Source organism: Arachis stenosperma, chromosome 4, assembly GCF_014773155.1.
Source record: "Arachis stenosperma cultivar V10309 chromosome 4, arast.V10309.gnm1.PFL2, whole genome shotgun sequence".
Lineage (NCBI taxonomy): Eukaryota > Viridiplantae > Streptophyta > Magnoliopsida > Fabales > Fabaceae > Arachis > Arachis stenosperma.
The window spans coordinates 131,343,651-131,358,146 of record NC_080380.1 but is presented as its reverse complement, the minus strand read 5'-3'; the positions used below and the strand labels follow the sequence as shown (position 1 = coordinate 131,358,146).

Below are 14,496 nucleotides of genomic sequence, written 5' to 3'. Positions count from 1 at the left end.
TGTTCATACAAAATTTACGTGCTTCAAACTCGCCACGTCATGAACCCATCATTACCATATGACGCGTCACAATATTATTGGATATCAAGCCACAGAGAAAACGGCTCCTACCCGCTCCGTTTCCCTCCCAAAACGGCAAAAGCCAATTTCAATTCTCAGTTTTCTACACTCTCCGCTCAAAAGATAACGCTTCCCTTTCTTCTCTTACACTCTTCCAATCTACGTTTCGATTTTTGAAAACCTAGAGTGGATAATTCCCAATTTCTGTTCTTTCAAAACACTTGTGGAACCTGAATCTCGTGTGATCAGGTTTGCATTCTATAGCATTCTCTCTATCTCCTTATCGTGTTTGGTTTATACGTAAACGAGGAAAAGGAAGAAGAAAAAGTACTTTCTTATTTATGCTACGAATATTTTCAGCATTCAGTTTCACTATTATACAGTGATTTGAGCATGAGCATTGAGCAACAGCGAATACTTGCGTTTTTGAGTTTTTTTTTTTTAAATTTTATTGGAAGATTTCTAATCTTTTTTTTTCTTTATTTTTCCATTCATTGTTGTTATTATTAGTTTAATTGCTGTATATATAAAAAGATTTTTACACAGCAATCGTGAATTAGCGAAGTTATTATCATTATTATTATTTTTAAGATTTAAGATATTAGGATTGAATTCAATTCCTTGACGTAGGGGAGATAAGAAAAATGATTGTTTTCAACTAGAAACAGATTGTGTTATACGAAGCAATCACTGATCCGTAGTTCATCAACTATAACTTCCATCGGAGAATAAAGCTACATATGAGGAAGTAACACTCTCGAACCTGTGAATTCAAGCGGATTAAGCTACATGTCACTTTAACCTAAACCTTTAGAAATTAAAATTTATTCCTCATTAGTCAGTATGCAAGCATGACCCCGTCATGCATATTTATTTTCCACATGAGAGGATCCTCTCCACATTTTATCCAGAAAGAAAATACACATTTTCTGTACAGTTGTGCTTTACAGAGTATAGTTGACTCTTATATTTACTTGGAACTGTGAATTCTCAATTTTTTTTTCAGTGTACTTATGTGGAAAAGTGTTTCATACGAGCCTTTAGTAACATCCTTTTCTGTTTTCTTCCAGCATATTTGTTACCAATGTCTCTGAGCAACCATAGCAGTCAGTTTGCTCATCAAGAAACAGCTTGCCACTTGTTACTAAAAGAACTTCAGGTTGTAAGTTGTTGTGAGGAAGACGACACATCTTCCCAATTTATTGCTTACTTTTTACTGCTATTTCTAGACAGCTTTCTATTTTTTCTAAAATCGCTCATTGTTGGTTTGTGTGATCCTCGTGTTCTAATGTTAGAAAATATGGGATGACGTTGGAGAGTCTGATTCTCAGAAAGATGCAATGTTACTTGAAATAGAGCAAAAGTGTTTGGAGTTGTATAAGAAAAAAGTGGATGAAGCAAAAGCATATAGAGCACAAATTCAGCAAGAAATTACTGATTATGAAGCAGAAATAGCTGGCATCTGTGCGGCGATGGGCGTACAGCCACCACATGTAATTACTTAGGCACTCCAGAATTCAGATTGTGCTTTCGCCATTTTCTGTCATGGAAATTTTCTAAGTAATAAATTACGTTGCATGTCCACAGTTTGAGCGCAAGACATGTGAAAGCCTGAAGAAAGGACGCGAAATTGTTGTTTTGCAGCTTGAGGAGATGCGCAAGCTGAAGACTGAGAGGAAGAAACAATTTTTAGAAGTCTTGTATCAACTGCAAAATATTTCAACTGAGCTGTATGGAAGTAAGGGGGCTAATGTATATCTAGATGAAAACAACTTGACTTTGGAAAGCCTAGAAGAACTTCAAAAAAAGTTAGTTCAATTTCAAAATGAAAAGGTGATATTCTGTTGTTAATCCTATTTGCTTTCTTGCCTAAACTGTTGATATGCTTAACTACAAAGTAGCCTTACTTCTATTGTCAAGGTCTGTGTGGCTCTAGATGAAAAGGTGATATTTTTTCTTAGAAAACTTAAAATACTAATTTGGTATTCAATTCTTGCAGGCTAGTCGACTGAAGCAGGTGTCTGACCTCTTGAATACTCTTAGTTCGCTATGTTCAGTACTTGGTTTGGATATAAAAGACAAACTTGGTGAAATTTGCCCCACTATGGTTACTTCCACTGCAACGAAAGAAATAAGTGACAATACTATAAAGATTTTATCATCTGAAGTAAAAAGTTTGAGAGAGGTTAAATCACACAGAATGCAGAAGGTCAGTGTCATTTGCTCTTATTCTTCATTTCTTCAAAATCCTGTATCATTACAGGAAGTAACTATTAGAGATGTGGATTGATTTTTATTGCTTTATCAGCTTCAATGTCTTGCTACTGGACTATTAGAGATGTGGAATTTGATGGGCACACCACATGAAGAACAGCAGAAATTTCATAGTTTTACCAATAAAATTGCTGCTCTGGAGTCTGAATTTACTGAACCTAACATGTTGTCAATTGATTCTGTTATCTATGTGAGTAATCTTAGATTTCTAGCCTTTGTTCTGTTTTGCTTCCCCTTCACCTAGATTCTTAGTGCTCTAATGTTGTCGGAATTTGTACTATTCATTATGTAATTAACAAGATTGGTTTTTTCTTTGCAGGTTGAGGCTGAAGTCCGAAGACTTAAGCAGCTTAAATCAACAAAAATGAAAGAACTTGTACTTAGAAAGAAGTTGGAGTTAGAGGAAATATGCAAGAGTTCACATTTGATTGCTGAAACAGTTTTTCCAAGTGAACATCCTTCTGGTAAGACTTTCTGTTAAGTGTTTTATATTTTTATTGCATACATCATTCTCTATCAGTTACATTGTTTATTCTACAGTTAGCACAATTTTGAGTAAACATCTTTTGAGCTCATAGTCTATAGGTAGCTAACACATTCCAGTCAACAGAATTTGTCTACTGATGGATTATAATTAACAGAAGAACAAAGATATGGCTAATTTAATCTTAATGATTTTTGCTGTCTGCTACTCATATAGCTGCTACAAAACTTTATTTTCTTAACTCCTTTATAGTTCATTTTTTCAATTGCTTAACAAAATGGTATTGATTTGTTCTCTCATCCACTTCTAAAACTATTCTACAGAATCTATAAACTATGAACATATGTTCCAACAAGTTGAGCACCAAATAGAAATGGCAAAGGAGGAAGCTGTCAGTAGGAAGGAGATCCTTGAAAAAGTTGAGAAGTGGTTAGCTGCTTGCCAAGAAGAAAGCTGGCTGGAGGAGTACAACAGGGTAGGCAGCATTGCTATGAGAATGAAGGACATTTTCTTCTTGTTCTTGACGACTTCATATTTCTTCATTAATGGCTGTGTATTTTTAGGATGATAATAGATATAATGCTGGAAGAGGTGCTCATCTTGCCTTGAAACGTGCTGAAAAGGCTCGTGCTATATCAAGCAAAATTCCTGGTATTCCTCTCTACATATTATAAATACATTACTATCTTATGTAGTTGCTTCTCTGCCTTTATACTCTAGTTTTACAGTAAGGTATTTTTGGACTACATGGTATTATCTCCATTTCACATAATTGTTTTTGACTTTTTGGGTTCATTCATAAATATATGTATATAAACATTTACGTCGTGAAGTCAACATGTAAGGTGTTAATTGTATGCGATTGTTTCTGTTATTTGTTTTATTCTTCGCGTGTTTGTGTTTGTTTATTCATATAGTCATTTAGCAAAGGAGTTCAATGTATCTAGAACAGTTTAGTTCAAAAGGGTCTAATTTACCGTTTCTTTTTTCACCATACTTTCCCTGATTGATTTAACTATGGGTGGACATAGGAATGGTGGAGGCATTAATTTTGAAGGTTAAATCATGGGAAAAAGAAAGAGGAATTGAATTTTTGTACGAAGGAGTAAGTATTTTTAACTCAATCACTTTCGTTATCCCACGTTCTCAAAATATTGCAGAGGTTACCTTCTCTTTGGAAATTTGATGTCTAAAGTCGCTTGACATGTGTAAATTCCATGTTGGTTACATTACATTACATCTCATTTGTATTTGTCTTCATGGTTATTTGTTTAGAGCCGGCTATGCTCCATGCTTGAAGATTATAGCGCCTTAAGGCAGGAGAAAGAGAATGAAAAGCAAAGGCAGAGGGTATGAGATACATTATTTCAATTAAAAGTTTGAAGATGGTGTGATTTTTCTTGTAGAGAGATTTTACTCGTGTTTTCATTGTGTCAATTTTAGGATCAAAAGAAGCTTAAGGGGCAAATCATCGCAGAACATGAGTCACTGTTTGGCTCAAAACCAAGTCCATCTAATAGCGGATTAAAAGCTTCTTTATGTTCAACAGGAGTGGCAAGTTTCAGAAAACTCTCCATGGGTGGAGCGATGCTTCAGGATTCAAGACAATCTGCTATCTTTGAGCCTTCAAATAAGAAGGGTATCTTGAGCACTCCCAAGGGCATCCCTTGCATCAGGAATGCTAGCCACGCAAGTATGCAACTAAACCCTCTGGTATTTGAAGCTTTCAAATTGCAATTTTGGAAACTGATTTAGTAGTTGATATTCGATGATACCTTGTTTCTCGGTCCCAATAAGCAGACCCGTTAGCAACACCTTATCCCATATGTCATACACATATCTGCGCATGATTCCTTGCATATCAATTGGTTGCCAATTGTTCTAAATATATTTCTCTTAAAATTTTGAGACGAGAGCCTTTGAGCAACGATTGAATTATCTATTTATTTTCAAGGCGTACATTATATTTTCTAGGTGTGGTCCTTTATAACATGAGATGCTTTGCACCCGACTGACCTTATAATTATCCGAAGATTTTCTTATGATCAGTTTGATAATTTTATTATGATTTTGAATACTTTATGTCAATGGAAACAATTGCAGGAAAGGATACCCCTAAAGGTGTTGGTAAGTCAGTGAAGAAGACTCCATATACTGCAGAAAAGCAAATTGGATTTCAGTCACCATTGATTAGGAAGCCCCTCTCTCCAATTTCTTCCTCATTCATGTCTAAAGCCAACATCCCAACAAATTTTGAAGAGGATCATAGAAAAAGTGAAATGCATCTAAAAAGTCAAATGCTAACCAGCACTTCACCTTCCAAGCCAATCCTTGTTGGGGATGAAGATAACTTGATCCCAAAGAACATAGGACTTGCAGTGCCAACCACTCCTCTAACCTCAGTTCCTATGTTATTGACTGCCAATACACCAGACACACCTAGTGCTACTATGTGTTCTAATTCTGGTTCGAATGTTGCAAGAAAAATAGCTCAAGCTCAACCATTCGAGTATTCATTTGAGGAGCTAAGAGCTGGTTTTGTTCTACCAAAAAAAACCTTTGCTTAAACAGGATGTTCATTCAGTCAAGACAAGAAAGCTTGTTTCTGACATATTCTCTGCTCTGCTGATCTGCCGATAGAGATTAAAAGAATTGTGAACCTTTCTCTGTTGCTTTATGTGGAATACTATTCGTGGCTTTCTTGGCCACCTTTTGTAGTATTTTTTGGTTGAAACAAATTACTGTGATGAGTTTCGATGTGACATCAAATTGATTGATACTTTGATTGGATCGAAAATACCATATCAGTGGGATTACTTTCGTTGGACCACAAGGATTCTGGCAGATTCATGTCAATTATTTCTTCTGTTTAGCTTTACATGACTTAAGCTTGCCAGTGTTTTTTTTTTTTTGTTGTTGTCAATTATTAACCTTTTTTTTTTGTTGTTTCGCAGAGGCTAACCATTGTTCCTTTTGTCGCAAAGTCTGATTCTCTATTTATATTTTGTGTTTTTTTTTCACAAATTATTTTTTTATGATGGTAAGGTCTTTTAATTTTTTAAAACAACAAAAATCTCAATTAGTAATTTATAATATTTAAATTAAAAAAAAGAAACAGAAATCTCTTTCGCTTAACGATTTCTGACTGTAATTTAAAAAACACTAAAAATTTCATCTAACAATTTTTGAATTTATTCAAAAAAAAACACCAATTGATTTCTGATTTTAATTTAAAAACAAAAAAACATAAATCTCACCTAACGATTTTTGTTTTTATAATCTGTCACTCATATTATGGTAAAACCCAACGAAATATAATAATTTGGAATTTCACAAAAAAAATTGCTCATATGTAACAAAAAATTACTATCACTAATTTTTTTTATAAGAGTAAAATAAGTAATATATCTTAATATTATAATTTTTTATTTTTTAAAATTATGAGAAGAATCAAAATCAAATTCTCAAATTTTTTAATCTTTTTAAAATAAAAATCAAATAATCTAATTTCGAAAATAAAAAAGTCCAATTTTTATACTTAAAAAATCAGAGAATTTAATATCTGTACTTTTTATATTAAATTTAAAAATTGATGTGTCTAATTTATTTCTCTCTTCAAATTCAAATTGTCAATACAAGCATATATTACACTTCTGTCTTCATGTGTGTGTATTATTATATCCAACTATCCAAGCTTGGTCAATATGAAAATTTTTTACACATAAATCATTGTGGCTCTGGACAATTTATTAAAAATTATTATTAAATCATTTTAGCTCAGAATGATTTATATAAAACATATTAATAACGAAAATTAATTTAGAATAAACAAATAATATTAGATGAAATTTATTTTAAACGAGTAATTTATCCAAAATCTTTCGTCTTTTACTTTCAAATTAGAGTGAGACCCGCGCAATGCGCGGAGAAGTAGATTATTTATACTATATAGTATATTTTAATAAATATTATATTAAAAATATTTTAGAGAATATATTATAAATAAATTTTGAATTTATTTATTTTAAAAAAAGACATAGATTATTTATATTAGAGTTATATAAAACTACATTTTCTTTTTTCTTTTTTTTTCGATTTGCATTAATGGCTACACTTTATCTTTTTTGCAGTTTTTTGTTTGTAAATAATGAAAAAAATAAATGAATGAGAACAAAAAACATATAAAAATGTTATATTAAATTTAATGAATTTTTGACAATTAGTATAAGAGATTAAGAAATGAAGAGTAGTAAGGCTTTTAATATGTATTAGTTGTAGAATTTGAATATTTTTAACTGAAATTTTTTATAATTATTATTATTATGACACTTTTAATGTATGTTTATTGCATTTAATTAGTACTTGATGTTTCAATTGAATAATAATAGATAAGAGTTTTTTATTTTAATTTTTTTAAAATATTTTACTAGATAGTGATTGGTTGATTTTCATCTAGCAATTTTGGTATTAACTCTTTCGGTCTGTCATTACCACTGCAAATCCTTCTAAAACAAAGAGAATAAGACATGGAATAATAATGTGAAAAAGAGGAATACGTGAATGTAAATTGTGGAAGAAGTACTCCACATGTAAAATAACAATTTGTAATTTGATGATGAAATATTGTAATCGATAGTATATAGGGAGCAATAATTTTAAATGCACATTAATTTTGGTTGTGACTGTTGGATAGAACCGTTTACAAAAGAGGAATACATAAACTTATGCTACTTGCAATGAGTTCACAATTAAAATGTTATTATTTATAACAAATAAATAGGGCTATTGAAAATGATATTGAACAATGAGAAGAGTAAACGACAAAGTTGAAAATCTTTAGGAAGATACCTGGGACAAATTTCCTACGTTGAAGGCGCCGAATGATAACGTTGGTCTGAGACCCAGAGCTCGCAAGAGGAGGAATGGAGTTTGCCCTTGTTTATACAATTTATGCAATGCGACTCCACCAGAGATGGACATCGCAATGTACAATTTGTTTTGAGAGGTGCTAAGAGGGTGGGAGTTTGAGAAAGGTAATAAGTTCTTTGGTTTTGAGAGCTTTTTGTTGGGGTAAATGTTAATTTGTGTTTTGGTTGTTTTAGAAATAAGGATTGATTTGAAAAAAAAGTTAATTTATTGATTTTTATTGTGTTTTTTAGGGTAAAAAACCCAAATGAGCCAAGGAGAGCTCAAAATTACTCAATTCAGCCAAATGAAAAATCCATACATGAATCAACCAGGACGAATTATTATATAATTCGAATCAATATGATTCGAATTATAGTTGCATGTAATTCGAATTGATATGATTCGAATTACTAGGAAGGCAAAAATCCAATGAAGTTCGAAACAAGTTGTTTCGAATTACATCAAGCTAATTCGAATTACTAGGAGAAGCGGAACATAGAGAGGTTCGAATCTAGTTGATTCGAATTAGGTGAAAATTGAGTTGCATAGTAATTCGAATCAACTTGATTCGAATTACAAGGGATTCGGCTATAAAAGGAGTTCGAGCCAAGTTCATTCGAATCACTTTCTCATTCTCCAACCCCACCAAATCCCAGAGAAGAAGACCAACGTTCAGTACGAGTGCGACCAGAGCGGCTGTTTCTGTCGATGGGGGACGATCCGGGAAGGCTTTATCGTTTTTGGAGTAGCTCATATCGCCGGTGTGATCAACGACGAGGTTAGTGTTTATGAAAGCGGTTTTGATACGGTATTTGTTAATGATTTTTTATAATGGTTTATGTTACTGTTGTGTTTAGATAGTGGTTTAGGAAGTAGTGTAGGCTAGTGGTTTTCGTTAATGGTTTTTTATAGCGGTTTATTTAAGTGTTAGGTGTGTATGCAAGTGCTTTAGGCCAGTAGTTTTTTTTAGTGGTATTTGAATTGTTTTTTGTAAGTGGTTTGTGTTAATGGTTTTGGGTAGTGGTTTTAGTGATGGTTAGCGTTTGGAATCGTGGTTTAGGGTGGTGGTGTAGGACAGTGGTTTTTGTTAATGGTTTTTTAGCGGTTTATTTTATTGTTACGGTTTAAGCAAGCGGTTTAGGCCAGTGGTTTTTTGTTAGCGATTTTGTACTCGGTTTTTTTAACGGTTTTGGATAGTGGATTCAGTGATGGTTTAGCGGTTAACGGTAGTGTATATGATAAATGTGAAAATGCATATGTTTTTGTTAATGGTATTGGCACGTGGTTTGAGTGAGCGGTTTGTGTAGAAATGTTGGTTGTTTGTTTCATATATCTTTACCCATCATGATTTTTCTGGTTCCTTATAAAATAGATCGCTTATGTTAGAGGTTTCTGCATCTGTTCTAATTATGCGGTTTATGTACTGGCCAGCCTCGTCGTTGCATATCCAGCGTTAGCGCAACAGGGGATGTGTCTTGAGAAGGTATGTTCCGTACTTGCAGATGGGCGGGACTTTACCATCTTGCGAGACTGAACGACAGATGGTTCCGACTAGACGACCGTTGGTTCCCGGCACAGTACCCTGAGTGGCATCTTCACTGGCAGGAGCGTGCTGATCACATTCTACAGTTTGACATCGTGCCCGCCCCGGACCGTCACATGAGTTCTTGACATGGTGGTATCAGCACGGAAAGAGGTTTTGTCGCCGGAGATGTTATTGGGGGATCCGAGAGGTTCCTATTCCAGATGAGGCGACGCAGAGGGGTGCAGGCCGACTTCCAGATATGGACCGGGTCGAGGATGTTCCTGACAGATGTCGTATTGAGCGGAGAGCACGAGTTGGGACACGTCAGCCAGCGTGAGTGGAACTGGGTGGATCGGCTATGGATGCCGGGAGACGACCCAGTTAGGGGTGGGGGGAGTTCGTGGTCGTGGAGGCAGGAGGAGGTGGGTGCTGCTAGACAGGGTGCCCAGATGCACGGGGAGGTAATGTTGCGGGGTTGATAGGCCCATCAGGGCGGGCATGATGGTGGGTCCCATGGATCTGGTATGGGAGATCCCACGAGTCACACTGATGCTGGGCTTGGTGGTGGAGGTCTTGGAGATTATTTCGTAGGTGTTCCCGGTGATGATCATACCCTTCAGGATAGTACTCCATGGGTGAGTCCTGGCTCGATGTTTGGAGACTTACTTGCTAGTGATGGCATTGTGGCCGAGTTCGGTGGACCACATTTCCTTGATGATATCCGGACCATCATGCAGGAGGATGAGGCTGCAGCCGGACGGGTTCAGACGACAGGGACACAGGCACCCCTGGATGTAGATCTGAATGAGCCTGCCACGGTAGCTCCTGCGCATCCTTTTGCCATGGGTGGGACCCCAGCATCGGCGCAGAGTATTGGATCACACTCAGTTGCCGGCCCGTCGTCATCCAGACCCGTGCATGTTGCGCCTATGACCCCGAGACAGCCAGTTCCGGATGACAGCGACGAGTCGATTGAGGATGAGGAGCCACTCATACGTAGGGGTTACCAGACACGGGTGCCACGCCGTTGCGGCACTGGATCACACCTATTTAGATGATTCATGGATAGTGGTGTATGTCATGTTGTTATATTTATATTGTGTACCTTGTTGGTTGGTTATCATTGTTATGGTATGTACTTTGTTATTATGTTATTTGATATTATGTTATATACTTTGATGTTTTGTTATGTCATTTACTTTGATGTATTCTACTTTTATGTTATGATTTATTGTTTGATGTTATGTTATTCGTTATCAGGCATCCCATGATATAATGTTGTTTGTTATAGATATAAATTTCAATCATTTAAAAGACATTCAACAGAAATATTTGGTACAAATAACAAGTTTCATTACACATAGGAAACAACTTAGTTCCAGACAAGTGCTAATACATTAACAATTAAAAACAATTAGAAGACAAGTGCTAATACATTAACAAACAAACACAGACATAGCAAATCTCCTACTGATTTCCAGCAGTCCCGCTGGGGCCTGCGGCTTGTGGACAACTACGCCTGGTGTGACCTGGCTGCCTGCAGAGGCCACATCTCTTTGGCCGGTTCGGATCTGCTTCATCCATGTTGGTGTGAATTCTTGTGGATCTAGGACGACCCTCCCTCGCACGCCTCATACTCGGGTCCGGTATAACGGTAGGCCCGGCATAAGGTGGCCAGAAACCCTCTGGAATGGGAGGGGTAAATCCCATCTGATAGACACCGAATACGGAACTAAGGCGATATACCTCGTGGACGTAAGGCTGCCATGTAAGCCGTGAATAAGCACAGCATGCCAGTGCGTGCGGACAGGGAAAATGAAGTGCTTGGAAGTATCCACAATCACAAGTCTTAGACCCTAATGAGACCCTGTACGTACCAAGAGAGAATGAACCTGTCGGAGTCGTCTCAGCAACGGTGTACTCCGAGTTATCCCTGTCGTAAACAGTCACCGTGAAGTGCCTGGCTGTCCTCAGGTTGGCCTCGATACACTTTACTAGGTTTTGACTGAATTGTTGTCCAGTACCCATCTGAGCCTCGGCCTCCCTACCCTTACGGACAAATAGCTCAGCTAGCCTTCCGTATGTGGCCTTCACCAGCGAGCAAACAGGGAGGTTTCTAACCCCCTTCAGGATTGAGTTGACACATTCCGAAATATTGGTCGTCATGTAGCCGAATCTCCGACCCTCATCACAGTACTGTGTCCACAACGAATACTTGATTCGGTTCGCCCAGTCACACATTGCCGGATTCTCAGAGCGCAGAATGTCAAACCAGTAGTCGAACTCCACCTCGGTCTTGACATATGCGGCGTTAACAAGAAGCCTCCGGGCATCTTTTCCCTTGAACGTCAAGGCAAAATTCGCTGCAACGTGTCGAATGCAGAACGCCCGGTACGCAGCAGGGGGTAGCCATCCCCCATCCGGAGCCTCAAGGGCTGCCTTGATGCCATTATGCCTATCTGAAATAACTAACAGACCCGGATGAGGTGTCACGTGCTCACGGAGGTGGGAAAGAAAGAAAGACCATGACTCAGCATTCTCACCCTCAACTAGTGCAAATGCCACGGGGAGGATGTTCGAGTTTCCGTCCTGTGCAATGGCGACTAGCAGTGTTCCCCCATACTTCCCATATAGATGGGTGCCATCAATACTCACCAAAGGCTTGCAATGACGGAATGCCTGGATACAAGGGGGGAAAGTCCAGAACAACCTATGAAAATAAACCTGAGACTCGTCGACCTGTCCCCCAACCCGAACAGGGCAAGTCCTGAGGACGGCTACAGTGCCAGGCATCGTCAGCTGAACTCCTAGAACCCACCTAGGGAGCTCATTGTACGACTCGTCCCAGTCCCCATATATGACGGCAACGGCCTTCTGCTTCGCCATCCATACCCTCCTGTACGTAGGCCTGAACCCAAAGTGTGCGGCCGTGGCATTTTGAAGCACCTTGATGTTCACAGCTGCATCAGCCCTAACCATCGGCATAATGAAGGTGGATATGACATGGTAGTCCAGACTCCTATGATCGCTGGAGATGGAGCTGGCAAGACATGTATGCGGTCCGTTGTATCGCTTCACTTCCCAGATACCCTTCCGCTGTCGGAGACTCAACCGAATTAGCCATGTGCACCCATTCCCAAACTCAGAACACTTTCCCACATACCTGCGGTAGTCAGACTCAACGACCTTGTACTGGACCCCTCGGCGGATACTGTACGTCTTCACACTCAACAGCGCCTCATCTTTATCCTGAAATTGTTGGCCAACTTGGAACTCGTTCATACCGGCAGACCCCTCGGTCTCTCTAGCACCAAATCCTGAGGGCTGCAGAGCATTTTTGTCCTGCCGCATGGCATCCAGGTCCAACGAGGAAAAATGGGGTGGATACTGCTGTGTGCCAGAACTAGATCCACCTGTAGCCCTTGTCGGAACAGTAGTTCCAACATCATCGCCGCTTTCATCAGCGATCATATCCGGCTCCACGTCATCGTCATCTGGATCATCAAACAAACCATCACCAACACCAGCCGGTGTGGGACAATGTACCTCGGTGGGAATATGTTCCCCATACCGAACCTCGTCTCCAACATTGCCGCTCAGATCAACGGCAAACGAAGGGGACGCAACAGGCTGCATCGGTGGCTCATACACAGGAGCAGAGGATGAAGCAACAGCAGGTCTTGAGCTCGAGCCGGCAACCGCGGCTATAGTATTGGCATTCCGGTTTGAACCACCCGAGCTAGATACCACATCAAGCAACTTTGCCAACAGCTCTGGTGTCCTTACCTCGGAAAACTGCCTACGAGAAAGAAACATAACCTGCAAGTCCTCGTCACTACCGATTGTGAAACAATCAAATTTCACGGTGTCATGGAGCACCGCTGTTGGAATGCGGTAGAAAAACTTCTTGACCCTTTTAACTCTTTCAAGACCAAGCTTCTCCAGCACAGAGCTAACAAGAGCATCGTAGGTGGTTGTCGGCGTCACGATAATACATAGGGGATCCTTATCAGTGAACTTCACGCCGGACCGAGTTTTTCTCTTAATCGACCCTCTGTAATGTACCAGAACTAGGAAACTCTCCTCACTAGCCATCTCCCCTCTTTGTTGAGAGCATCATGAGTTCACAGCATATATATACAGCCCTGGCTCGCACTATATATATATAATTCGAATCTATATGTTTCGAATTATGTAGTATCACAACATAACCTAGTAATTCGAATTAACTAAATTCGAATTAGTTAAGTGTAATTCGAAACAACTTGTTTCGAATTACTTAAAAATGTCTCCTTCCTAGTAATTCGAATTAACTCAATTCGAATTACCTTAGTTTGTTGCCTCAACATAATTCGAATCATATCAATTCGAATTGCATGCAATTAAAATTCGAATCATATTGATTCGAATTATATAATAATTCGTTCTGGTTGATTCATGTATGGATTTTTGAATTGGCTGAATTGGGTAATTTTGAGCTCTTCTTAGCTCATTTTGGTTTTTTACCCTATTTTTTAGTTGTTTTGTGTTTTTTTATGTGAAAATAAAAATTGATTTGGCAAGATTTGAGTGATAGATTTTAAAATTTTGCTAAGTAAGATTGGTGCTGACATGGCGTTAATAGAAAAAAAAATAATTTAAAAATAATATGAATAAACCTATGTATCTATTTTTATATATTAAAAATAGATAGATAATATACTCCAAACTTTGCTGTTTTCTGTAAACACATGTTCATTAGTTTACCGTAGTTCTTTGTCAATCAAAATAACTTATACATGTAACTTTATGACAAAATCAATAGATAATTCAACCGTCTAATATCAGCCATTCTTTTTGGGGTAATGGGAATATTAGTCAATTTTCAACCATTTGGGCTGGGACAGTTTTGGTTTAATTCAGTAATATATATTTTAGTAGTTGCCGGTCCTAAATTAAATACTAATAATCAAACTAATCAACCACAATTGACCCCCGTAATCCCCAAGTGATTTTTTATACGCATTCAAGGCATATTAAAGTAGTATTATCTACAGTTGTACAAGACCAAAAAACATTATAATATGGATAGGTTAGTGACTCAGGTTTGACTTAATCTTATTGATCTGTTGACATGATCATAGCATGTGGATTTTCTGTCCCCTAAAGTTGTTTCTAAATCTTCAAGACTGTCGGGTCATATAGTTTTACTGTAGTTTAATGACATCACTAATTTAAAACTAGCACGTATAACATTACCAGGGTT

The 14,496-nt window shown here is 37.8% G+C and overlaps 2 protein-coding genes across 2 annotated transcripts; one reads left to right on the top strand and one right to left on the bottom strand.

Moving 5' to 3' along the window:
• The first annotated feature begins 209 nt into the window (after positions 1-209).
• On the top strand, positions 210-5,626 carry LOC130976932 (65-kDa microtubule-associated protein 4-like). The gene is made up of 13 exons (XM_057901887.1): positions 210-309; positions 1,131-1,219; positions 1,356-1,553; positions 1,648-1,893; positions 2,060-2,269; positions 2,369-2,524; positions 2,654-2,798; positions 3,142-3,293; positions 3,382-3,469; positions 3,850-3,923; positions 4,094-4,168; positions 4,262-4,511; positions 4,922-5,626. Exons 2-13 carry the CDS (start codon positions 1,145-1,147, stop codon positions 5,383-5,385), a joined length of 2,133 nt encoding a protein of 710 aa, XP_057757870.1. The 5' UTR covers positions 210-309; positions 1,131-1,144; the 3' UTR covers positions 5,386-5,626.
• A 5,092-nt stretch (positions 5,627-10,718) lies between these two features.
• LOC130975535 (uncharacterized) lies at positions 10,719-13,346 on the bottom strand. The gene has a single exon (XM_057900320.1). The coding sequence runs from the start codon at positions 13,344-13,346 to the stop codon at positions 10,719-10,721; it is 2,628 nt and encodes an 875-aa protein (XP_057756303.1).
• Positions 13,347-14,496: the final 1,150 nt, after the last annotated feature.